This window comes from Orycteropus afer, unplaced genomic scaffold, assembly GCF_000298275.1.
Source record: "Orycteropus afer afer isolate SDZICR_OR568_19922 unplaced genomic scaffold, OryAfe1.0 scaffold00036, whole genome shotgun sequence".
Lineage (NCBI taxonomy): Eukaryota > Metazoa > Chordata > Mammalia > Tubulidentata > Orycteropodidae > Orycteropus > Orycteropus afer.
The window spans coordinates 322,333-348,820 of NW_006921623.1; the positions used below are offsets into that span (position 1 = coordinate 322,333).

The 26,488-nt window shown below is 44.6% G+C and overlaps 1 protein-coding gene across 1 annotated transcript in view; it reads right to left on the reverse strand.

Annotated features, from left to right (window-relative positions):
* The window catches only part of POU2F3 (POU class 2 homeobox 3), a 116,180-nt gene extending 90,866 nt beyond the window's left edge, over positions 1–25,314 (reverse strand). The window contains exons 1-2 of the mRNA XM_007936423.2: positions 25,308–25,314; positions 22,254–22,322 (exon numbers count right to left, since the gene is read on the reverse strand). Coding sequence (XP_007934614.2) covers positions 22,254–22,322; positions 25,308–25,314 — 76 coding nt within the window. The remainder of the gene's footprint in view (positions 1–22,253; positions 22,323–25,307) is intronic.
* Positions 25,315–26,488: the final 1,174 nt, after the last annotated feature.

The following is a 26,488-nucleotide window of genomic DNA, read 5'->3' on the forward strand; positions in this document are numbered from 1 at the left end:
GGTATTGAAGGAAGAAGTCAAAGCTGCACTGAAGGATTTGGGGAAAATTTTGAATGATGCAGGAAGCATCAAAAGAAGATGGAAGGAATACACAGAGTCACTATATATAAAAAAAAAAATTGGTCGATGTTCCTCCATTCAGGAGGTGGCATATGATCAAGTACCAATGGTATTGAAGGAAGAAGTCAAAGCTGCACTGAAGGAATTGATGAAGAACGAGGCTCCAGAAATACCCATTGAGATGTTTTAACAAACGGATGCCCTGCTGGAAGCACTCACTCGGTTACCAAGAGATTTGGAAGACAGCTACCTGGCCAACTGACTGGAAGAAATCCATATTTGTACCCATTCCAAAGAAAGGTGATCCCACACAATGTGGAAATTATCAAACAATATCATTAATATCACAAGCAAGTAAAATCTTACTGAAAATAATTCAAAAACAGTTGCAGCATTATATTGACAGGGAACTTCTAAAAATGCAAGCTGGATTCAGAAGAGGACACATAACGAGGGATATCATTGCTGATGTTAGATGGAACTTTGTCTGAAAGCAAAGAATACCAGGAAGATGTTTATTTGACTATGCAAAAGCATTCAATTGTGGATCATAACAAATTATGAATTACAATGAGAAGAATGGGAATTCCAGAAATCTTAATTGTGCTCATGAGGACTCTGTACATAGAAAAGGAGTCTGTCATACATAGAGAACAAAGGAATACTGTATGGTTCAAAATCAACAAGGTTGTACACCTTCACCATACTTATTCAATCTGTATGCTGAGCAAATGATCTGAGAAATGGATTATATGAAGAAGAATGTGGCATCAGGATTTGAGGAAGACTCATTAACAACCTGTGATATGCAGATGACACAATTTTGCTTGCTGAAAGTGAGGATGACTTGAAGCACTTACTGATGAAGATTAAAGACTACAGTCTGCAGTATGGATTACACCTCAAAATAAAAAAAAAAAAAAAATCCTCACAACTGGTCCAATAAACAGCTTCATGGTGGATGAAGAAAAGTTTGAACTTGTCAATCAAGAATTTCATATTACTTGGTTCTACAATCAATGGAAGCTGCAGTCAAGACATCAGACAACATATTGCATTGGGCAAATCTGCTGAAAAAGACCTCTTTCAAGTGATGAAGAGCAAAGATGTCTCCTTGAAGTTTAAGTGTGCCTAACCCAAGCCATGGTATTTTCAATCACCTATTATGTATGTGAGAGCTGGACAATGAATAACGAAGACAGAAGCAGATCGAAGTCTGCTAAAAGGACTAACAAATCTGTCCTGGAAGAAGTGCAGCTGGAATGCTCCTTGAGAGATAAGGGCCAGACTTCATCTCACCTACTTGGTCATGTTGTCAGAAGGAACAATTCCCTGAAGAAGGATATCATGCTTGGTAAAGTGGAGGGTCAATGAAGAAAGGAAAGGCCCTCAACGAGATGGATTGACACAGTGCTGCAATGATGGGCTCAGATATAGCAAGGATCATGAGGCTGGCACAAGACCGGGCAGTGTTTCGTTCTGCTGTGCATAGGGTTGTTATGAGTCGGAGACTACTCAACGGCACCTAACAACAACAACACCAACAGTATTCCATTGTGTCTATGTACCATAGTTTTGTTATCCACTCTTCAGTTGATGGGCACTTAAGTTGTTTCCATCTCTTTGCTATTGTGAATAGTGTTGTGATGACAATGGGTATGTATATATCTGTTCTTATCCTGGCTCTCATTTCTTTAGGATACATATCTAGTAATGGGACTGCTGGATCAAATGGTATTTCTAATTCCAACTTTTTAAGAAATCACCATACCAATTTCCATAGTGGTTGAATCATTTTACAGTCCCACCAGCAGTGTATGAGAGTCCCAATCTCTCCACATCCTTACCAGCATTTGTTATTTTCTGTGTTGTTGAAATTTGCTATTAGTTCTGGGGTGAGACAGTATCTCACTGTTGTTTTGATTTGTGTGTCCCAAATGACTAATGAGGGAGACAAGGAGCTTCGGTGGCATAGTCCCTAAGGGAACCAGAAAGCTGGCAGTTCAAACCCAGCAGCCACTCCTTGGAATAAAGACTGGGCAATCTATTTCTGTAGAGATACTGCCTCGGAAACCCAAGGAGGGGTCATTATGAGTTGGAATCAATTCAATGGCAGCAAGTTTTTTTTTTTTTTTTTTTGAATGGCTGATGATCGTCAACATTTCTTCACATATTTGTTGATGGCCTGAATATCTTCTTCAGTGAAGTGTCTATTCATGTCATCTGTCTATTTTTTAATTGGATTGTCTTTTTGTTGTTGAGGTGTTTTCTATAAATTTTAGAGGTAAGTCCCTTGTCAGCTATGTCATTGCTGAATTTTTTTTTCCCAATCTGTAGGTTCTCTTTTTACTCTTCTGGAGAAGCCTTTGAAGCACATAAAAATTTAATATTTAGAAGGTACAAATCATATAGTTTATCTTTTGCTGTTTGTGCATTTTGGCTTATGCTTTATAGTCTACTTATACCATAAATTAGGGCCCCTAAATTTGGCCCTATTTCTTCCTTGAGAAATTTTATAGTCTTAGGTTTCACATTTAAGTCTTTGATCCATCTGGAGTTAGTTTTTCAGTATGGTGTGAGGTATGGATCTTGCTTCATTTTTCTGCAAAAGGATATCCAGTTTTGCCAGCACCGTTTGTTAAAGAGACCATCTCTTCCCCATTTAATGGATTTAAAGCCTGGCCTTTTTTATGACTTTGAGTTTCGTTCCACATTTTTCTCTGACTCTATCCAGGATTTTTGTCTTTTATCTTTATGTTTATTTTGGACATGTCATCAGGAAAGACAAATCACTAGAAAAAGACATTATGGTTGGTAAAGCAGAGGGTCAGCAAAGCTGAGATTGATTGACTCAGTAGCCGGGACAATGGACTCAAGCATACCAATAATCTTGAAGATGGCAAAGGACCAGGCAATATTTTGTTCTGTTATACATAAAGATGCCATGTATCAGAGCTAATTTGATGGCAACAATTACAAACATCCCTATTATTTTAGAGATGCATACTCCCATATTTAGGGCTGAAACATTACAATGTCTATGGTTTACACAAAAATATTCCCACAATAAGAACAGCAGAAATTGGATGGTGGTTGAAAATGGATGATAAGTATATGGGATTTGTTGTATTAGTCTCTATGTTCATGTCTGTATGAGAATATTCACAGTAAAAAGTTAAAACACTTGAGGAAAAAAAAAGATGAAACAAATATGGGAAAATATTAACAATGATTAAATCCGGGTGATGAGTATATATGGCTGTTCATCTAACTGTTTACTTTTCTGTATGTTTGATATTTTTCAAAATAAAAGTTAAATAAATAATGGAGGAAACATTTGAAAGCACCTGGCACCATGCCTGGTACAAGTTGTTGTTGTTAGGTATTGCATTGGCTTTGATTCATAGTGACCTCAGATAGAACAGAATGAAACACTGCCTGGTCCTGCACCATCCTCACATTCATTGCACCATTGTAGTCACGGTGTCAATCCATCTCATTGAGGGTCTTTTTCTCTTTCACTGACTTTCCACTTTATCAAGCCTGGTACATAGTTAAGTGCTTAAATAATTGTCACTGGATATTCCCTTCCTTCACAAATATTAACCTGGATGGGAAGTGGCTTAGCCTGCAGCTTCTAAGCAGAACAAGGGCCAAATGGTGGAAGTTGCTGGATAGCAGGCTGTACCTCAGTATAAGGAAGAACTTTGACAAGAGTGAAGTTGTCCAACAGTGAAATGCAGTTTCACACTGAGGGAGCTTGCCATTACCAGCTGTTCTGGTTACCTCATATAGCTCTGACAAGAATATACCACAAATGGGATGTCCTTAACAAACAGGAATTTATTCTTACAATTTGGAGGCTTTAAGTCTGAGTTCAAAGTGCCAGGCACTAGGGGCTGGGTAAAAGCCCCTCAGCTTTGGGCTTCAGCTCTGCCTCCTGCTGCTGGTCCACTGAAGCTGGAGGCTTTTCTTCACTCAGCTTCTGGCTGCTGAGGCTGACAAGCCCAAGGTTGGCAAGTAATAAGGCACAGTCCTGACATTACCAATTCATATGGCAGGCCATTAATTCAAGTCCATTAAAAGTCTCAAGATCAACAGAGCATGGCAGGCTGCTGAACAAAGACTCAGCTATATGCAGGGTTCGAGCATGCCATAAGCTAGAGACCATTCCCCAAGGCTCCTCCTTATATGCAGGAAGCAGACCACATGTTTAAGGCAAACTACACAGCTGCTCACAGTAGATTCCACTATGGAGCTGATTACCAGTCTCATCATGGGGAATACTATATCCAGCTTCCCAGCCACTCAACCAGGCTCAACCAAGTTGACACACAAATTTAACTACCACACTAGGAATATTCAAGCAGAGGATGCTTATTTCAAGATGGTACAGAAGCTGTTTTTTGAATTGAGGGGCAATTTGATAGCATTGAAGGAGGATCTTAGGTGACTTCTAAAATTTCTTCCAACTCTATTTTGAGATTCAATGCAGTTGATTGAAATGAACCCAGGCTTTTTCGTTCCCTCTCAGAAGCTAGACACTGTCTGCAGCATCTGCAGAGAGACACACAAGAAGGCCCAAAGAACTCCCTCACCATTTCCCTCTGCCCTGTTTCTTCTGCACACAAATACAGGATGAGTACACAAAGAGGAGGGGTGGGGCAGAATGCTCAACAGAGGAAGCTTCAGAATCCTCTGTCTGGAGGTCTTGGAAGCCAGTAGGTGAGATGTGTGCCCAGCTACAGGGGCCACCAGTGGGGTTGCTGTAGGTCTGTTTTGGTTCTTGTGTTCTCTAGGCTAAGAAGCTTCTCTGGCAAGAAAGCAGGAGGAGAGCAAATACTTTAGAACCCAGCCAATGGAGCTGGAAGTGACCTCAGGAGATCATCCAGGCAAGTTCTCTGTCTTTGGGAATAGGAGGCATTAGCACTCACCCCATTTTACAGGTAAGGAAACTGAATATCAACAAGGTTAAATGATTTGTGCAAAGTGATAGAACTTTTAAAGTGTGGGTATGTGTTGGGAATGATTGTCAGGGGGAAACAAAGAAGCTATGTCTCCTACCTCAATGTGGTGTGTTCTTCTCAGTCCAGCATGACACGATTACAGTGTTACTATCTCTTAAACCAGGAAGGAAAATATCTGAGGACTACATCAAGCCACAGCTTAGCTCCTGGCCAAAGACCAACTGCAGCGTCTCCCTGGTCCCACACCTAAGACTTCATCTCTACCAAAGAGCTCCCAGTGAAGTAAGAGGCTGAACTACAGATGGAGAGGTTTGGATTAAACATGAAAACAACATCCCAGTCCATTGAAACTGTGATTAAGTGATCAAAAGAAGACAAAAGGCACATTAAATTCTGGAGGCACCTCAGGACTCTGGATAGAATCCACTTGAGCCAGAATGACCATAATACTGAGTAGAGTCCTGAGGAGAAAGACCAAGGATCCATCTGTATGGAAGTGTCAGAGCACCTTTCACCTCTGCCTCTCCTCCTCTAAGCATCAGATAGGCACAAGAATCAGCCATGACTCCCGCTCCCTGGCCAGGCCCCCACCACTACCAGTAGTGGGATGTAGTCCTCTAGAAGGGCCTTCTGATTTCCCACCTTTGCCAGCAACCTTGCTGGCCCGGCTGATTTGCAAAGCTTTGGCAACCACTGGGATGTGAGTTTGCCCCAGGGAGCAATTCTCTGGGTGAGGGAGGTGGAAGCCCAAGAACCAAGAACTGTTCAAGCAGGATTTTTCACATCTATCTGGTAAACAATGCAGAGAGCATTTGGCAATAAGGCTGAGCCTCTCCCATTTCTGGACTGCTTCTCTTCTCACCAGCTCCCCAGTATAACCCAGTAAGGCTTTCATTGAAAATTTATGACCACTTGGCAACTGGCTGGAACTTCCTGGAATAGCAATTATTAAGGTCACTAGGACCTTGCAAAGGTCTCTAGATGGCACAAATGGTTTGGACTCAACTGTTAACTTGATGGTTGGTGGATCAAACCCACCCAGCAGCTCTACGTTTCAAAGAAAAAGCCAGGCAATCTGTTTCCATAAAGATTGCAGCCAAGAAAATCATATGGAGCAGTCTACTCTGTAACACATGGGGTCTCCATGAAATGGAATCAACTTGATGACACAAGACAAGCAAGAACCTTGAAAATGCTCCTGGGCAGCTCCTTTCTCCTGAGGCACATCTGAATGGGTTCAAACCACTGAACTTTCAATTAGTAGTCAAGTGCTTAATAATTTATACCACCCAGGGACACCTGCTTCACCAAAAAAAACCAAACTCATTGCCATCAAGTCGATTCCGACTCGTAGCGTTCCAAGGCAGTATCTCTACAGAAGTAGAGACCTTCCTTCCAAGGAGTGGCTGGTGGTTTGAACCACCAGCCTTCTGGTTAGCAGTCAAATGCCTTAGGCACTATGCCACTAGAGCTCCAGGGACACCTGCTTAGGAGGAAGGAAATGCTCAGAGGAACCTGAAGACAACCCTTGAAGTCACATGACAGGGGTGGACCACTGGTGGGTGTGGAAAGAACCCTGGCTTTGGAGTTTGGAGGTGGGAAATCAGAGTTTCAGTTCTCCACTAACTGAGTGTCTTTGGTCAAGTCCCTTTCCTGCTCTGAGGGTTTGAATGGTAAATGAAAAGATTAAACATGCATGCAAGCCACGCCCAGGACACACATTTCCATCTGATCATGGCACTTTTTTCTTTTCCTAAACTCAGTGCTCAGTGGCCACTACCAGTACTTAGAATCAGCTCTCTGGAAAGAACCAATTTCCATCCCAGGGCACTCTCAGGTTCCTTCCACTTCTGACATTCTGTGGATTTGGGATTTTATGACTTAAAGTTTCTACCTCTACACCACAAAGAGAGAGAAGGCAAGATAAAAACAGGCCTTCCCTGTGACATGGCAATGTAAGCATCCTGATAACCTTCTCCACATGCGTGGTCATGAAATTTGAACTCCCAAGGCTGGCTCTTCAGTGCTTCCCCCACATATATCGTGAGCCTGGAGCTAGGCCACAGGGGACAGAAAGAGCTCTGCTGTACCCCTTTGCTAAAGACAAACTTAGCATCCTCCCAGCTTCCTTCTGCAATTTTTCATGTCATTCTTTGATAAACAAAAGGCTACCACCAAGGTCTCCCAATTTGTTAGGTCATAAAATCTATATTTCTTCTCAGTCTGAGCTACAGATAGAGCTCCTTGGGCTTCTATGCTGCCCTTTCATCTCCTGTGGACCACACTAGGGGTGTAGACCTGCTTCTCCTATTCTCAACCAAACTGAAACCCAACTGCCATCAAGTCAGTTCTGACTCATAGTGACCCCACAGTGTTTTCAAAGCTGTAAATGTTTACAGAAACAGACTGCCTCATCTTTCTCCTGTGGAGAAGCTGGTGGGTTCAAACATCTGACCTTTTGGTTAGCAGCCATATACATTAACCACTACATAACCAGAGCTCCTTCCCATCCTCAACACAGGGACCAAAAGTGTGTAGGTGGGCAGGGGTAAGGTAAAGAAGCATACTAGGCAGATAGTGCCAGGTTCCAGAACCTGGGACTTAGGCTACTGTGGCAAAGCATGCCAAAAGAGTCAGTTTCCTCCCCAAAGTCTCAACTCCTAGTCCCCTGACCCTGGAAAAACATTAAAAATTTAACTTCAAAAGAAGTTGTTATTACCTGCTGTCACATTGGTCCTTTACTTATGGTGATCCCATGAACAAAGGAACAAAATGCTGTCCTGCACATCCCCATGATTGGTTGTGGATCAGACCAGTGTGATCCATAGGGTTTTCACAGGCTGATTTTTGGAATGAGATCACCAGGCCTTTATTCCTAGTCTCTCTTAATCTGGAAGGTCTGCTGAAACGCGTTCAGCATCATAGCAACACTCAAACTCCACTGACAAACAAGTAGTGGCTGAACAATGAGGTTCATTATCTGGGAATTGAGCCAGGTCTCTCTTGGAGGACAAGAATTCTACCAATGAACCTCCAGTGTCCTCTTCAAAAGGAAAGAGAGCTCTTTAAAGAAGTGCAGGGTTCTGCTCACACTCAATAAGCACATCTCAGAGAAGCAGCACAATTGCCAATTCTTCTATTAGAGCAATTTAGTGCTGGAGAGGATCACAGAGATGCCTAATCTTGTGCTTGCCTTTTATAGGAAAGGAAACTGAGTCCCAGAGAGGACAAGTGATAAGCTAAAGGGAGCCAATGAGTAGCAAAGCAGGAGCAAAATCCCAGTGTTCCAATGTCAGGATCTTTCCACGACAGCTCACATGGACTTCTTTAAAGGTTATTTCCAGACCAGCCAATGCCCACCTGCCCTCCCACCTCCCCTGCACCCTACCTTGAGAAGAAAAGAGGTTCAAAGAGGCTTATGGATCATAAGAGACTGAGTGACTATCCTAGCCCTCTTCCCAGGGTTGAGTGAGATGGGGTGAGAAGGGATGGGGAGAGAAGAAGGAATGGGAAGGAACCAGAGCTGCTATCAGTGAAGGGTATGGCTAGAATCTCATTCTTACGTGGACACAAAGATATCCTTTGTGCAGCTCAGAGGGCCACGTGTATAGTAAGAAAACTTAGATGGGAGATGCTATCTCACATTTGTACAACAACTCACACACTTCCTGCAGCTGCTTCAGATATACTTTCACTTCATTCAGTTCTCACAATTCATTTTACAGATAAGGAAACTGAGGCTGGGAGAGGTTTGATAACCCGTCTAAGGTCACAGTGGCAGAGCAGGTGGGAAAGAGCTCAGATCTCCATGTTCTGACACCAAGGTCAGGGCTCTTGCCACCACCATACACGTTTTACAGTTAAGTGCACTGGATATGTTGCTTTAGTTTGCAGCACACTTTCATAACCACTTTCTTATTGATTCTCTCCCCAGCCTATGAGGTATGTAGGGCCTGGATTACATGACTTTTGTTTTGCTAGTGAGAAAACTGAGACTCAAAGAAGTCGAGCTTGCCAAATGTTGCATAGCTGTCTTGAGTCCAGCCCCCATGTCCTTTCCATGACAAGGTAGAATGAGGCCAGAGTCACATCTTTCTCTTCTCTGTGGAGCCCATGTCCCCAGAGCTGGGGGTGGGTGAATGCAGAGGCCCTGGCGCCTGGAGAAAATGAAGCAGAAGGTCTGTGGGGAGACCATCACTCACTGAGCCCTGGAGAGAACCAGCAGTCGTGGGACCCTAGACCAAGGCCACAGAGACCCCTTTGATATAAGAGAGGGTATGGAGACCCCACAGAGGCAGAAGAAGTGGGTGACTTGGTGCTAGACCACTTCTAAGAAAACAAACAACAGAACAAATACAAAGGATGAAGGGCATACTTCTGGGGCGGTCAAAGGGCTCAGGTTCTAAGTCCTGCTGCGACCTTAGGAAACTCATTGCCCTTCTCTGGCCCCAGTCCCCTCACTCATAAAATAGGGGTTTAAGAATAGATCAGAGAATTTTCAAACATTTTGGCAACAGAACACTTTTTTAAAATAATAAGGACTAATTAGTAGCTCACATTTACTGAGCATTTACTGCACACCAAGGTCTGTAGAAAACATTTCGACACATAACTGTGTTCAATCCTCACAACCACTGTATAAATAGGTGTTCTTATTATCCCCACTTTACAGGTGAGGAAAGTTGAGGCTCAGAGAGAATAATCAGTTTGCCTAAGGTTACTGAATAGTAAATCACTAAGTGGAAACTCAAACCCATATTTGTTTATATGGCTGTCCACACTACACCATGCTACCTCCCAAAGGAATCTCAGATGGAGATGCTGTAGATAGTCATGAAAAAACAAAGCAGAGTACCTTTATATACTTTGGAACTATATCATCTAGGAGTCCCTGGGTGGCACAAATGGTTAAGTGCTCAACTGTTAGCTAAAATTTGGCTCAACTGTTAGCTAAAATATTGGTGGTTCAAACTCACACAGGTACCTCTGAAGACAGGCCTAGTGATCAGGCATGATGGCAACTGACAACAACAGACCCATCTCTTAATGGGGGGACCTGGGAGGAAGAGGTCTTCCTACTATCCCCCTCACCTCCTCCCTGCCATTTGCAGTTTCCCTACTTCATGAGAAGTGAAAAGTTTTGTTGAGTTAAGATCAACAGAAGAGCTTACCATAGGTTGACATGATGTCCATTGGGTAGCACTCTGTGTGGCGACCACTTAGCTGTGATAGTTGCTTGTGGTGTCCCTCCCTGTAGCATGCTTCCCACTCCTGAGGGCAGGTGTGGGTCTTGACAGTGTATTAGCCATAAGTGAATTAAGACTCTTTGGGGAAACAGTCCACATTCCCCCTTGAGGTACTCTGGACTGATAGTTGAGTCTCTACACCCATACCGTGGACACTAACCTTCTGGTAATAATATTAGCAACCACTGTTACCATGCAGGAGCTCTGGTAGCATAGTGCCTAAGGCACTTGACTGCTAACCAGAAGGCTGGCAGTTCAAACCCACCAGCCACCTCAGAAGGAAGGTCAGGCAATCTACTTCCATAATGATACCGCCTCGGAAACCCAAGGAGGGGTCGTTATGAGTCAGGGTCGACTCGATGGCACATAACAACAACAACATTACCATGTGGCAGGTGCTATTCTAAGTGCTTTACAAATGCTGACTCATTTCATCCTCATAGCAACCCTATGTGGTAGTACTATTATTACTCCCATTTTATAGATGAAGAAACTGAGTAGAGAGCCTTTAAGTAACTAGTCCACCGTCATATAACTAATAAGTAGTGGTGCTAAAATTCAACTACAGACACTGGCTCCATAGTTTATATTCTTAACAACTGCATCTTAGTAAGCTGCAGTGCAGAGGTATCCTTCCAAACACATTAGAGGAACTAGGGATATGGCAATTCACACCATTCAAAGTGCCTTACAAATAATAACTGGTACATGAAAACTATCAGTGTGCTCACAGATGACAGCATCTTAGAGCTGGAAGTGATCATAGAGATCCACAAGTTCAGACCCTTAATCCAAAGCACAAACTCAGGCCCAAAGAGAGAATGCAACAAGGTGGCAGGTTGGTGTTAGAGATGTGTCCAGAACCCATCTGTCTCACCCCACCCTACCTGAACAAGAAAGTACAGAGATGGTTTCTCCAATTTCACTGAGAGAAAACCTGAGATGGTTCATTCACGGACACCAGTGGGAGACAGGCCTAGAACTAGAACTCACTCCAGAGTCTTTACTCACGAACTCAAACATCCTCAGGACATGAGGAGCAAACTGAGCCTGGGTGCAGGAGGGGACACAGTCAGCTTTCCTGTGAGGCAGAGGTCACTACCACCCAGCCCAATCTAAGGTGTGAAGAGATGGGGTAGGAGAGGCAGTAGGGAGGACAGAAGAGAGGAGGGGAGGAGAGCCCGCAGAGCATACTCCTCCCTTTGATAACTTTGGGCCTCGGAGACAACATTTGCCAGTCAGCTTAACCCCTTTTGTCCATTCTTCCCTCCTCAAGAAGACCTTAATCATCCTCATTTGAATTTCAAATGACCTCTTCCCTCTCCCCCTCTCCCCACCCCAACAGGCTTTGAGGCAGGGATATGGAAATTAACCCTGCAGTATGGAAATCATCGCCCTATGCAAATTGGGCACCAAGGCCTCATCGTCATAGCAACCACCCGGTTTCCTCTCCTTTCCATACTTCTCTGGGCTCTCTGGCTTAGATTTCTTTCTCCTCTGCCTAGCCTTAGTCGTTGGGAGTAGGAGGGGCAGGGCATGGAGGGAGACAAGCCCCCTGATGCCTTTGCTGAGCGAACAGCAGGCAGGTGGGATGCCCCTGGCTAAGGTGCTCAGCAGGGGCCAGGCTGCCTGCCTGCACCTCTCTTACAAACCTGGACAGGCACACCCAGACAAGGCCAGCCACTGGTTTATCCAGCTGGGCTAACCCAGAGACAGGCTAGGTAGTGGTGGGGAAGTTCAGAGTCTGGGGGACATAGGGAGACCCCAGAGGAGGCCACTGTGGAGGAGAAGTCTAGGGGTTTCACTGGTGCCAGTGGTAGAAGATTAAAAGCACTGCACAGAACCTGTATGTAAAGTGCCATGCAAATTAGCACCTATTATTTTTTGAGTCAACAGCACTGGTGCTTTTCGGGAGATGCCTGCAACTCTGTTTCCCATGCTTAAGGCATGGCACAAAAGCTCTCCCTCTCTGAGTCTCCCAGGGCTCTTCTGTTACCCCAGGAGCTCCCACCACTAAGCATGAAAGGACCAGGTGGAGGCTTTGAACCCCGAAAAATTAAATTCAGCTGCCTTTGAGGAATCCAGTCATTCTTGAACCCTGCGCTGTCATGGGGGTGATTCCCTGGCTGAACTGCCAGATCCTCAGGTTCAAATGAGGAGGAAGGTAGCCACAGCTGGAACGACCTCTGCAACTTGCCTTTCAAGTACACTCAGCTCTGAATCTTCCCTCTCACACCAAACCAAAGGTTGTAGGGAGGGGGGGTGAAAGGGAACTGGACCCCCATGTCCATTACTGCTTCTTCCCCTCACCAACCATCTCTGTTGTTGTTGTTATTTGCCGTCAAGTTGGACCCGACTCATAGCGACCCCTCCTTGGGTTTGCGAGGCGGTATCACTACGGAAGTAGATTGCCCAACCTTCCTTCCAAGGAGTGGCTGGTGGGTTTGAACCGCCAGCCTTCTGGTTAGCAGTCAAGTGCCTTAGGCACTATGCTACCAGAGCTCCTAACCGTCTCTGGGGAGGGGTAATTTCAGGCAAAGCTCTTCCATGGGGATGTGGTTCAACTCAGGAGACCTCCTAGCAAATGCTGCCCTGAAATGCCAATTTCCCATTCTCCTTACCCCTCTGATAGTTTCACAGGCCCCCTCAACCCCCGCCCACCCAGGACTCAAGTCTGCCTTTGAAAGAATAACCTCACCCAGAAAGGAGGACTGGGGGCAGGCTCCTGTCAGAGGGCCTTGAGGGGAGTTTTTTGTGAGTGTGAATTTGTGTCTGCCTGTATGTATGTGCTTAGGGGGCTGGGCAGGGATTTTGGCTGCTCCTCAAGCCCCCAAGACTTACCCTCATGTGGCTGCTTGTCTCTCCTTAAATTCTTTTTCCACTTGTTCAGCACTTTTCCACACCAGGTATTCACTTCTCTAATTGTTTCTTGAAGAGGAGAATGGACCCAAGAGACCAAAAGCATTTGCTCACAGCTTGGGAGAGGGCCTGTAATTGGGGGTGCCTTAGTGAAAGGCTGAGGCCCAGAAAGCTGCAGTGGTCTAAGTCTCTGGGCCCTGCTTAGTGCCTAGTCTGCAGTGTGTGGGAGTGTCAGTTCAGTCCAGCTGGCAAAAGACTGGAACCTACCCCTCCTGCTGGGTCTCCCCATCGCTGTCCCCCACAATCTGCACAGTGGGAGTAGAAGAATGTTAAAAGGTCATGAGAAGATATACCAAGGATCAGAAGCATCAATTGGTCATGGAATGCCAGAGGAAAGGGAAATCCTTATATACAATGCCAACCCCTCTAAGACAGTGCAACTCAAAAATGTGGTCCCAGGACAAGGCTTGGTCTGTATACTGTTTGCTAAGGCCCGAGACCCAAACATTGAGAGTAAGAATGTCAAAGTTTTAACAGTACTGCCAATTGGATCAGTGGATTCTTCCTGTTGAAATGAGTGTAGAACAGTTTAGGTGTTGTTGAACTTGTGTGGGATGTACAAGTTCTGCACAGTAGGAACAAATACTGGCCTGTGAAAAATTACAAATGAAAATAACTGGTCCCTGGCTGACCACTGATGGAACAAGTGGAGCATCAGATGGTAAGAGAAAGGGCTCAGATGCCCCACTGGCTCCCTTGGTTTTCCCTCTGTTAGGCTGCAGAGTAAAAAGGCCTATGTTCTCCTGGGGCTGTAGAGATAGCTGCTGTGGCTGCACAGGGCCCTTTCTATACAAAAACTTTCAGGGGAAGAGAGGGAATGGCTATGGGCAAGACCGGCATATGGTCCTACCTATCTACCCTGTGGGATTGGATTGAGAGTTTACAAATGGGAATGTGTAAGTTGTAAGCACAGATGTAAACTGTTGTGTGGCTGCTTTATTTTTTCTAAGGTTCTCTGAGTACTGGAGGCAGATAGGTGATTCCTTATGTGAGATCCCTGGCACACAGGGCCACAGCTATGGTGGCTTGTATGGTGAATTAGTGCTTAAGGCACTTGACTACTAACAGAAGGCTAGCAGTTCAAACCCACCAGCCACTCCTCGGAAGGAAGGTTCGGCAATCTACTTCCGTAGTGATGCTGGCCTCGGAAACCCAAGGAAGGGTCTCTATGAGTGGGGTCCAACTCGGCGGTACATAACAACAACAATAACAACCTCCCTATCAAGGAGCTCTGGTGGCATAGTGCCTAAGGCATTTGACTCCTAACCAGAAGGTTGGAGGTTCAAATCCTCCAGCCAATTCGCAGAAGGAAGACTGAGCAATCTACTTCCATAAAGATTTACCACCTTGGAAACCCCATGGGGGTCTCTATGAGTCAGAACTGACTTGATGGCAGTGAATTTTTGAGTAACCTCCCTATCAAAGGGCAATTGGGTGGCACAAACAGTTTGAACTCAACTGCTGATCTAAATGTTGGTGATTCAAAACCTTCTATCAGTACTGGGAAAGATCGGCCTGGCAATCTGCCTCCATTAAGATTAGCAAAGCCTCTTTCTGTTGATTCAATGCTGACTCCTAGCTACCCTGTAAGACAGGGTAGAGCTGCCTCATAGGATTTCCAAGGCTATAATCTTTACAGAAGCAGACTGCCACATCTTTCTCCTGTGAAGCAGTTGGTAGGTTCAAACTGCCAGTTTTCTGTTTAGCAGCCAAGTGCTTAATCAGTACCACCAGGGCTCCTTCTGCTAAGAATATAGCCAAGAAAACCCTATGAAGAAGGTCTACTCTGTGACACATGGGGGTCGCCATGGGCTAGAATCAATGTGATGGCAACTAATAACAACAATCTCCTTGTCACAGAAATTGGAAACCAGGTGGGATGAGAATCACTCTGGTTTAAGAAGACCAGAATAAGAGGCAATGGGTGATGGGCTTAATGTTGTAGCATAAGAGTTGTAGATGAGAAAGGCACTGAGGATTGTATCCTACAAGAATAGGTGGCCAGGAAAAAATGTTGGCTTCTCTTAAGGACAGAGTCTAGATGAGAATAACGACAACAACATCCTTAAGAGAAAAAAAAAAAACTTTGCCATTGAATCAGTTTCAACTCATAGTGACCTCCATTGAGTTTCTGAGGTGGTAAATCTTTACCGAAGTAGATTGCCCCATCTTCCTTCCATGGAGCAGCTGGTGGATTTGAACTGCCAAACTTCTGATTAGCAGTCAAACCCTTTAAGCAATGCACCATCAGATCTCCTTTTAAGAGCAATAGATTCTCTCATTTGCCAGGGATGGTTGTGAAACGTCTCCAAAGAAAGAGAGAAGGGTGGACAAGATGTCCTTTCAGAACCCTTATATCCTCAGGAATTCATAGCAGTTCCCTCTAACATTTAGAGGGGTTAGAGCCCCATTGTTCTCTTCCAGAGAGGTGAGGGATAGATGGGTACAGATTGAGGCACAGGATCAAAGTCAACAGACTTGAATCCTCGGACTTCTAGCCCATCCCCTTCATTTTATTCCTGCATCATCCTCCTCCCTTGATTACGACAAGGAAACTCAAGTCCAGGGCACATGTAGACTTGCTTCACATCTCTCAGTGACAGAGTTAAGTCTTTGCCCCTGAACATTTCTCTTAACAATCAACCTAATAACTGGATGTATATGGTGGTGTGTTAAGTGTGTGTGTGTGTACATGAATACACACACATACATGACTCAGTTAGGAAGGATTGTCCACAGGAGACTCTTTATCCTACCTTCTTTCAAGTCTCACCTTCTCCCCCCAAGTAATTCCTACATTTTTTCTGTCTTCTCTGTTCTTTAAACAGCAATCTTATTCAATAAATATTTGGATTGAAAACCATCCTCATCTCTGCAAGTCTTTTGCCTGTTCCTGCATGGGGTTTCAACTCTCTGTGGTGATGAGAGATAGTTTCTTTACCCTCAACTTGTTTTTTGAAGATTCAATAGGGTAGAGACATTGAGGTTGTGCAGTAGACTTGACTATGAAAGTGATTTTCTGTTCTTTGATCAGTTACTCATTTCTTCTCTGGGACCTTAAGAGAATCACCAACCTCTCTATGCCTCAGTTGTTCTCACTTATAAAATCATGTCCAGTCTTTCTTAAAGCCATGCTGAAAGTCCCCAGGGCTAAGTGATGAGACTTTCTAAAAAGGGTCCCCAAACAGCTCATTTGCTTTGGTGGTCCTTCTGGAGGATGGAGCAGATGTCAGTCATTCACTTCACAGATAGAACAATGTGGCTGGAGAGGAAGGGGAACAAAAAGGGATGCCTGACAAAGTTCTTTACCCTCCTTCATCTCTAGCTTCTCCTTTCTTCCTCCAGGCTCCCTTCTCGGAGTCCTTCATTTCCAGATCTTTAAGCAGGACTTGCTCTACTTCCATCTGAGCTTAAGATCTTACTCCACTCACCAACAACTGAGCCTGCAGGGTTTCTGGGATCCTGGTGCATTGATGAAGGCTGGTTCAGGATGAAAGGAGGGAGAGAGGAAGTTCTCTCCAAGGCTGGATTCTCACCCTCCGCAGAACATCAGGAGGGAGTGAGTCGACCTAGACCTGTCACTTTTCCCCCTACAAGCATGTCCCAGACAGGGCTCTGCCTCTTGGACTAGATCAGCCCCATAGGGGGTTTGTCTTCCCTCTAGACCCTTTTGCTAGTACCACTTTCTATAACTTCTGTGTCTCCTCTGATACTGCCACTCTCCTGTGTTCTCAGTCCCTCTAGGTCCCAATCCTCCCACAACCATCTTTGGTTTAGAGTGTCGAGTCACCAGAAAGGCCTAGGTTTAATGCTGTTATTTGCTAGATATGGGGCCTTAGGAAAAATCAGTAACATTCTTTCCCATTACCAGCCTTCATTTCCTCATCTTCAAACTGGGATGATATCCTGTATACTACCCTCATAGAATTGCTGTAAGTGCCAATGGGTTACGTGTTTGAGAGTGTTCTTACAAGTGCAAATTGTCATTATTACCCACTCAAAAATGAGTTTCTTCACTAGAAGGAAAGTTCCTTGAGGACAGGGACTGTTTCTTCAACTTTCTGAGCCCAGGGTCTGACACAAAACAATGCTCCACAGATACTGGCTAACAGACTACCAGCTATGTCACAGAAGAGAATGGAAGCCCAGGCAGAGAAAGCCAACTGGAGATGATGGAGAAGAGAATGCTGGAAGGGAAACTAGAAAGAAGGGAATGGGGAGAGCAAGGGACATAGCGTGCACAGGGAGAGTTCAGCAATGGGGAAACTAGCACACAAATACAAGAGGTGAAAACAGATGGGAGGGAATTTTGAAAAACAGAACCGTGCACACATCTTTTAAAATTATGCCCTTAGAGATCATCTAGTCCAAAATCCTCCTTTATGGGGAGGAAAATAAAGGGAAAATGGCCTGTCCAATAGCATACAGTGAGTTAAAGGCAAAGCTATGATAAGAACCTGATGGAGTCAAACAGACCTGTGTTTGATTTCTGGTTATAACCAGAAACTTAGATTCATCCTCTGAGCCATAATTTCCTCATAGTTAAAAATGGGGATAATAATGCCTCTGTCTCATAGGGTTATTATAGGAAGTGAATGGGATGTATGTAAAAGTGTCTACATGTACATGAAATGGGGAGATGGGTATATAAATGTTAGTGGCCTTTCTTTCCCTCCTTCCTCCTGAGCCCACCATTTCTTCTTCTCCTGTGTCTGAGGCTACACTGAGACCAGTGTGGTAAAAAGCCACAGAGTTGGTAACAATGGCACTTAAAAAAAATAGTTGTCATGGAGTCAATTCCAGGAGCTCTGGTGGCATAGTGCCTAAGGCATTTGCCTGCTAACCAGAAGGCTGGCAGTTCAAGCCCACCAGCCACTCCTCGGAAAGAAGATTGGGCAATCTGCTTCTGTAGTGATATTCACTGCTGTTGAGTCAGATCCGACTCACAGGGATCCCTCCTTGGGTTTCCAAGGTGGTATCACTATGGAAGTAGATTGCCCAACCTTCCTTCTGAGGAGTGGCTGGTAGGTTTGAACCTCCAGCCTTCTGGTTAGCAGTCAAATGCCTTAGGGACTATGCTACCAGAGCTCCTCTCAGAAACCCAAGGAGGGGTTGCTATGAATCGAAACCAACTTGATGGCAGTGAGTTTGGTTAATTTTGAGTCAATTCTGACTCATGGTGACCCCATGTGTGTCAGAGTAAAACTGCTTCATAGAGTTTTCAATGGCTGATTTTGGTTAGCAGCTGAACACCTTAACCATTCACACCAGCAAGGACTCCACATCAGCACTTGTTTTTGTTGTTAGGTGCTGTCAAGTCTATTCTGACTCATAGAGACCCTATGAGAAGTAGACGGAGCCATCCACTTCTGAAAAATTTGGCCACTGAAAACCTTATGAATACCAGTGAAACACTGTCTGATATATTACATCAGCACTTAAGGGTTGTCAATTATAAACCTGGAGGCTTTTGCAATGTGGGTAAGGATATATTCTTGTCAACCTCTCAATTAAGAACAGAAAAAAATTGTTGTCAGTCTCAAGAATGAAGAAGTGATAATAGGTGAGGAAGTAAAAGGATGGAGAGAAAAGGTGGCAGTTCAGAAATTGAGAAGGGTTTGGCTCAGTCCTCTGCAAGTTGTGGAAGGAACCCTGGACAGAGAACAGAAGCCTATGTCTGGTCCCTGGTGCTGTCACAGATACCCTGAGGGCTTGGGCAGTTTATTTCCCATCTATGAGAAATAAAGGGAGGGATGAGCTGCCCTGTCAGGTCTCTACCAACCAGGAGTTCTGTGTCTGGGTGGGAGAATGCTCTCCTTCACATTCCTGGCCAATGGGGATGGGGAAATTCACCTCCTTTTCCCAGTTCCCACTCCTTGTGCCCCTTGGGGATTATACACCACACAGAAACTGTGCTCTCAGGGAGCTGGGGCTTTCTAGTTTTCCTTTGTTTATAGTTCCTTTAAAACTCAGAGACAAACCATCCCTTAATTCATGTGCTGCTGGGAAGGTGAATCTGTGCTTTTAAAAATCCAAAGGAAGCCATTAAACCACGTTGGTAACTATTGTGACTCATAATAAGCTTTCCTCTGTAAAAAATGAGTCAGAACGACTTTCCAGGAAGTTTGGTTACTTTAATTAGCTATGTGTTTTTTTTCTTGCCCTTCAAAGCATACAGTAGTATATAAGTCTGGTTACTTTAATTAGCTACCTCTTTTTTCTTGCCCTTGAAAGTATACATCATTTAGTATTGATGCTATAAGAGAACCCTGAAATGATAGATCTAGGGGTGGAGAAGTTTTAGACAGCACAAACTTTACTGTCTGCTTAGAGTCTAACAGAAATCCATTCCTGAATGGAGAAAATGGTAAAACCAACCTTTGGGGTGATTTACTGGGCCGAAGGGGAAGGACGACACTCCAGCAGTGATGCTCAGTCTGTATATTACAGAATCAAAGAATCCTAATGATGTCATTGGAGTCCCTGGGTGGTGAAGAGTTAGTTCATGGGCTCAACTGCTAACAAAAGGTTGGAGGTTCAACTCTACCTGGAGGTACCTCAGAAGAAAGGCCTGGAGATCTATTTCTGAAAGTTCAGTCATCAAAAACCTTATGGAGCACAGTTTTACTCTGAAACTCATGGTGCTGCCATGAGTTGGAGTCGACTTGAGAGCAACAGGTAATGATGCCATTAGTTGTTGTTGTTGTTGTTATTTGCCATTGAGTCAACCCTGACTCATAGCGACCCCTCCTTGGGTTTTCGAGGCAGTGTCACTACGGAAGTAGGATTGCCCAACCTTCCTTCCAAGGAGTGGCTGGATGCCATTAGAGAAAATTATAATCACAGCTAACATGTGCCAAGCACTGTGCTAATGACTTTAAACATCATCTTACATAATTCTCAAACCCACTATACGTGACAGGCATTATTTTCCCCCTTTTACAGAAGAGAGGAGGCTAACTACAGTAAGCTATCAGGTCACACAGCAGTAAGCACAGAGCTGAGCTCATTATCACAGGCCTGTTTGACTCTTCAGCCTTACTTGTCAAATATCACCTGCTTTTGCCCTTTATTTTATGGGGGAAATTGGAGTCCTAGGGAGATAAATGGCTTATCTATTGTCACACATTGAATTGACAAGAATCCTGGGATGACAGATCCCCCAAATTCCAGCCTATATCAGGATTTTTCTCCCTCAACTTACTCTACATATACTCCCACAGCCCAGACAGGAGGTGAGAACTTGTTCAGATTGTCTATAACACATTAACTTCTCTAACTGCCACCAGGATCTGAACTCCCTCCCTCTCCTGGCCCACTTTTCAGTATTCTGTGTGGCTCACTCTCACTCCCAACACTGTCACTGTGAATTGGTCACTGAAACTTAGTTGCAGCTAGTAGCTGTGTCCTCACATACCTGTGGTCACAGGACCCAGGTGAAGAGTTGGTCCTGGGCTCTGGTTTCCTTTAGGGAAGGGTACAGGGATGTTGCTCATTACTCTCCAGCTGAACTGATCTTAAAGCCTCACTGAGGTTCTTCAAAGGCGCTCTGGTGGTGCAGTGGTTAAGGCATTTGTCTACTAACTAAAAGGTTAACAGTTCAAACCAACCAGCCACTCCACAGGAGAAAGATAAGGCAGTCTGCTTCAGTATAAAGATTTATAGCCTTGGAAACCCTATGGGGCCATTCTACTCTGTCCTATAGGGTCACTATGAGTTGGAATCAACTCAATGGCAATAGGTTTGGTTAGGTTTGGAAGTTCTTGTGATTGAAGGAAATTTTCTTCTCAATAGGGGAGAATAAGTATCTTGCCAGCATACCCCTAGAGAAACAAACTCACCTAATAAATCAGTTGGAAAGTAAGTATAACTGGCCTATACCCTTCTTAGTACAGCTATTCCTATATACAAAGCAAAGTATAAAGTCTGTAGCTCTAAATGTACTGTTACTGGAGCAAGTAGATACTATTTGAATATTAAATTGTGGAGCAGAAAAGTTTGATCAATGCATTCCACAGGTGCCCCCCAGGTCCCCAATTATCTTGTCCCTGATCCCAAGTCTTTTAGCTTTCAGAAGTAAACTCACTGGACTGCTCCTGAAGACTTGGGAAAAGATTTTTAGCTCTGGGGGACATCAATTCTCTTTCACTTCTAATTTCTATGTCTCTAATGATCCAGATGAAAGACTAATTGAGGTCTTGTTGGAACGCTATTAAAGTTATTTGGTAGTGTTACAATTTATACTCATCTTTCTTTAAGTTCTTTTTAATTACATGGAGCTTTCAAAGCAAGGCTTGGACTATGGAGTTAAAAATAAAGGCTAAGAAACTCTCTTCCCTTCAATTCTCATCTGTTCCCTTTCTCTTCTTCACAAAGAAAGAAATCTCCAGGTACCAAGCCTTCCTCTTGAAGCCTATGTGCCATCCCAAGCACATGATTTTTTGCAAGGAAACAGATGGGTCTCTTTGGTTAATCCTTTGAATAGGACTGTCTCCATCCCCTAAAGACAGATTCTGCCTTCTGTCATAAAAAATAAATAAAGTCATCAAATCATGGCCACCCCATGTGTGCCAGAGTAGAACTATGCTCCACAGGGCTTTCAAGGGCTGATTTTTCAGAAGTGGATGTCCAGGCCTTTCTTCTGAGGTTCCTCTGGGTAGACTCATGCTGCTGACCTTTCCATTAGCAGCTGAGCATATTAATGGTTTGCATCACCCAGGGACTCTTGAGATGTCAGTCAGTAACAGCTGGGAATTCAGCCTGATTCTAAGGGTCCTTGGCACATCAAGAAGTGAATCTCTTCCCTAACTTTTGTGTTTTGTTTTTAAGGATCTGGTCCCTATGTAGCCCAGTTCCAGAGGTTTTGTTCCACTGTGAACCAATATACACTGTTCAAAGGCTCTGGGGCCATTCTTGAATCTCTGGGGAATTCCCTCATTTCCTCAGACCCAGCTTCTTAGTCTGATTGGCTGAAAGATCAAGCAAGAAGAGATAGCACATCTTTCCAACAACTCTCTACCACCCTCCGCTTTCCTGTTCCCTCACAAGAGAAGACCCTTACCTGCCTCCACCTGGCCAAGGGCACTGCGAGCATCCGTGGAATCAGCTACATCCCCATTCATCTTGATATCTGCAGGGAAATCACAACGGATTTTAATAACAGGTCACAATTTTTCTTGCTATGACATACATGGCTTCAACTAAACAGCAAAGATGAATGTGTAATTACAACAACCATCAGACTTTCAAATTCCTGATTCCCGAACATACCACCACTAGAATATTCATAAGTGTGGCGGCATGGATCCCCTCCTCTTGTGTTTTCCTTCTTTCCTTACCCTTCTTTCCTCCTTTCTCAAGTGCCACTGCAGGGTCTCTCACCTTTGCATCATTCCTTGCCACTTGTTTCTGTCATCAGGGCTCAGTTGGTAAAAATTTAACAAGGGGAAGGGTATGGCAGAGGTGGAGAAGGAGTTCTTTCCATCCCTAATCCTAATTTCCTTTGGGCTTTATTTTACTTTATTTGTTAAAGTAGCATGAAAAATGTTACAGTAAGTACCCCTTGCCACCCCCATACAACCTTACCCTTTCTTTCACTGCAGCTTGCCTGGCTCATCTTTCTTTCTCAGTTCCTGCCTGTGTTCTCTGTCTGGTTCTCAGAGGTTGGCCCAATATCTAGGGATGAAAACCTAGCCCCTAACCTGTCCTCCTTGGAGATTCTGTTCTTGAGATCCTTACCTTCTCTCCTACTTCTTCAACTTCCTCAATGATAAATGGATGGCAGGTTTAATCCCCACCCCAATCTGAACTTCTGAGGCCAGGGCATATGAGATACAAGGCCCCAGTCTCAGCTCCAGCACTGCTGGTCAAGCCTCTCCACTCTGCTTCATTTCAATAAATTAAACATTTACCCATTAACAGACAACTGCCAGCCACCTATGAGGCCCCTAAGTCTCCTCCAAGGGTCAGCAGAAAGAAGGAAGAAACAACTTTGAATTAACTCACTCTCTTCTCAGGGATCCTCTCCTTATTAAACCACCCAAATACTGAATCCGTTAAAGACAGAAGAGTATTTTATTCAAATCATGGTGACCCCCCCTTTCTTACCCCCACCCTCTTCTCAAGGGCAGCATTTTAACTCTTTCAAACCAGATAAAGTCTTGGTGAGCCTATTTGCATACCCGACTCCCTAGCCAATCCCAGTTAAGCAGGCAGCCTTAATTTGCATCAGGTAATCAGGCAGTTGGCAGTCTGGACGCCCGAGGTCTGGAGATGATCAGGATGAGGGAAAAGGGTGGACCTCTGCCCCAGGAAAAGCAGGGAGAAAACCTACTTTTATTTTAGGGTAATGAAGTGTCTGGCTTTGGCAGAGATTTAAATTGTGATCCCTCTGGAGTGCAGTGACTGCAGAGCAGGAGGGGTGACTGCCATGTGTGCTACATCGAGGGAGGCATTTCTTGATTAACCTAAGACTTCCTGCTACAGTTTTAAGCTTTCTGTAAAGTCTTTCCTGAATGGATAGGCAGAATAACTACATGGACCACCTGAACACATCTGCAAAGGGTCTCTGTTGTGGCTCATTTCCTGCTCCAACGGAGAAATGAACTTGGCGTTGTCCCATCCATGAAGTACTACCCTGGGAGCAAGGCATTGCCTAACCCAGGCTTGCTCAGCTCACACCATGCCAGGGATTCTTCTGCAGTGCTTCAGAGACTGCCAGGAAGGTGCAGGAGGAAGCAGAGCCCTCCCTCACTGGTGGTTTAAATCGACTTCAGTAGCACCAGAATTGAGAACATGAATTTTGGAGTCGGACAAACCTGGATTCAATCCCTTTGTCATTACTAAGTATCTGGGGAACCCTGGCAACATATTTGAGTCTCAGTTTTCCCCAATAAGAAATGGGGATAATGATGCTTAACTCCCAGAGTTATTGTGAAAATTAAATGAAATACTCAATGAAAACTGCCAGGCACAAAATAAACACATAATAGAAACTAAACAGACACTTTGGGTTGGATGCTAGTATCCCTCCTCTTGCCTGTTTCTCATTTCCCTTCTCTTAACCCTTTCTCCCATTACAGTGAATGGGTTCCATTTTCTGTCTCAGTAGTAATCTGCACTTTATCTGAGAAAATATTAAAAAACCAAACTAGTTGCCATGGAATTGATTACAATTCATGACAACCTAAGGTGTGTCAGAGTAGAACAGTGCTCCACAGACTTTCCAATTGCTGATTTTTTCTGAAGTAGATTGCCAGGCCTTTCTTCTGAGGAGTATCTGGGTGGACAGACCTGAACTGCCAGCCTTTTGGTTCACAGCTAAGTGCTTAACCATTTGCACCAACAAGGGACTCCAGGAAGCCATCAGCATTCTCTAAATTTTGACTTTTACAGGAAAAGAGCTCATGGGGACAAAAAGGGGTTATAAGGCAGTGAGGTTGAGATGATGACCAGATTCTCTGCATCAACCAATTTTAATCAAACTTCTGACATTTAAGAAGGGTAACCTTTTAGCTAAACTGTAATTGTATGCTTGTAACTCAAAATTCACTTCATGATTCCCTGCATCCATTCCCTGCGTCACATTTAAATATACCCAGAAACCAACTCATTTATCCTTTAAATTAGCATATAATTTTGTCTTACTCATGTCTGAAAAAAACTATGGAAGGAGTGAAAGGCACCACACTCTGCCCTTGACATCTATTCATGTGTTGTACCATTATAGGAGAAATATGGGACAGAGATTAGCCTGAATGGAGGGGCCGGGTGAGGTGATCTCTAAATCCTCTTCTTAAATCTCATAGGATACTAAGACACTGAGAACCTGTTCCTGTTAGGTAGGAGGTTGAGGCTGATGGGTGGGACAAGCTCTTGGGTCTTGCCCTAAAAATGGGCCAACACCGAAACTCTCTAATATGCTGTAACCCTTCACCTGTCGGACTACACTTGCCAGAGGCAAGTGAGAGAGGTGTGGGGTGGGGCCAGACTTCTGACTGTGTTCTTATCTTAACTGGCAACTGAGAGGGCTCCGTGCCATCATTCCCTTCCTTGGGAGGCTCAGCTGCTCTGTGTAAGAGCCCAAATACCAGACTTAGACCCTCCTCTGCCTCACCTGGCATCCTCACGCCCTTAAGCTGGAACCTAGTCTTGCCCTCCCTGGGCTTTGGCATGGCAAAGGAGCAGCCCCTCAAACATCAGCAGACCAAGATGTATGGTTGAGCTCATCAAGAGAAAAACCAAGGGAGGCACATCCCATAGGCTGTAGGCAGCATGTCCACAGTGTCCTGAATTTTCTGGGTCTAGGCTATCCTCGGAAAGCAGAAAGTCTCTCTCTCTCCTCTAGTTTCCAATCTTCATCTAGGAAAGGGCTGGGGTTCCCTCCTCACTCCTCCTTCACACACTGGCTGATGAGAGCACTTCTACCAGGTGGACTTCAAGGGACTCACCAGTCTCACTTCCTAGCTAGCCCAAGCTCTAACTCTCTCTCAGAGGAGAAGTCTCTGGTCTCTTAGAGAGAAATCTATTCCCTCTCTAACCCCAGTGGAATCACTGAGCTCTAACTGGCATCATTGTGTGGGACTCAACCCTTTTTTCCCAACCGTGGTGAAGGTGGAGAACAACTCACAATGAGGGGAAGGGCAGAGAAAGAGGTGCCCTGAGGCCAACCAATTGTCCCCCCTCCAGCTGGCTTCCAACTATTTTCCTCTGTCTCTTCTCACCCTCCCTCTCTGGGTCTGTCTGTCTGTATGACTGACTCTTGTCTACTCCTCTGCCTTTTCTCTGTCTGTGTTGGGGAGCCCCTCCTTGACTGGGGTGCCCCCATGTCTGGTGATCTCATACCTGCTCAGGTCTCTATGCTCCCACATGAGAGATGCTCTATAAAGCACAAAGTGCTGTGGCTCCCCGGCAGCCTGAATCATGGCTTCCACCTGAGTTATCAGAGCAGACGTGATGGGGCTGACTCAGGGGCTGCAGTGCTAGTGGGACTGTCTTAATGGGGGACACAGGGGCAAGCCTATACCCTCAATTGTGTGTTCTCTCCTCCCTCTTCCATTGAGACTTTTCCAGTAAATCAGTGGAGGTGGAGTCCCCAAGGCTCCTCACAGGAGAAGTGTGTTTATTAAGAATAAGTAGAATACAGGATTCCACCACCACCACCCACTGTTGTTGAGCTGATTCTGACTCATAGCAACCTTATATGACAGAATAGAACTGTCTATACAGTATTCAAGGTTGTGACCTTTACAGAAGCAAATTGTCACATCTTTATCCTGTGGAGTGGGTAGTGGGTTC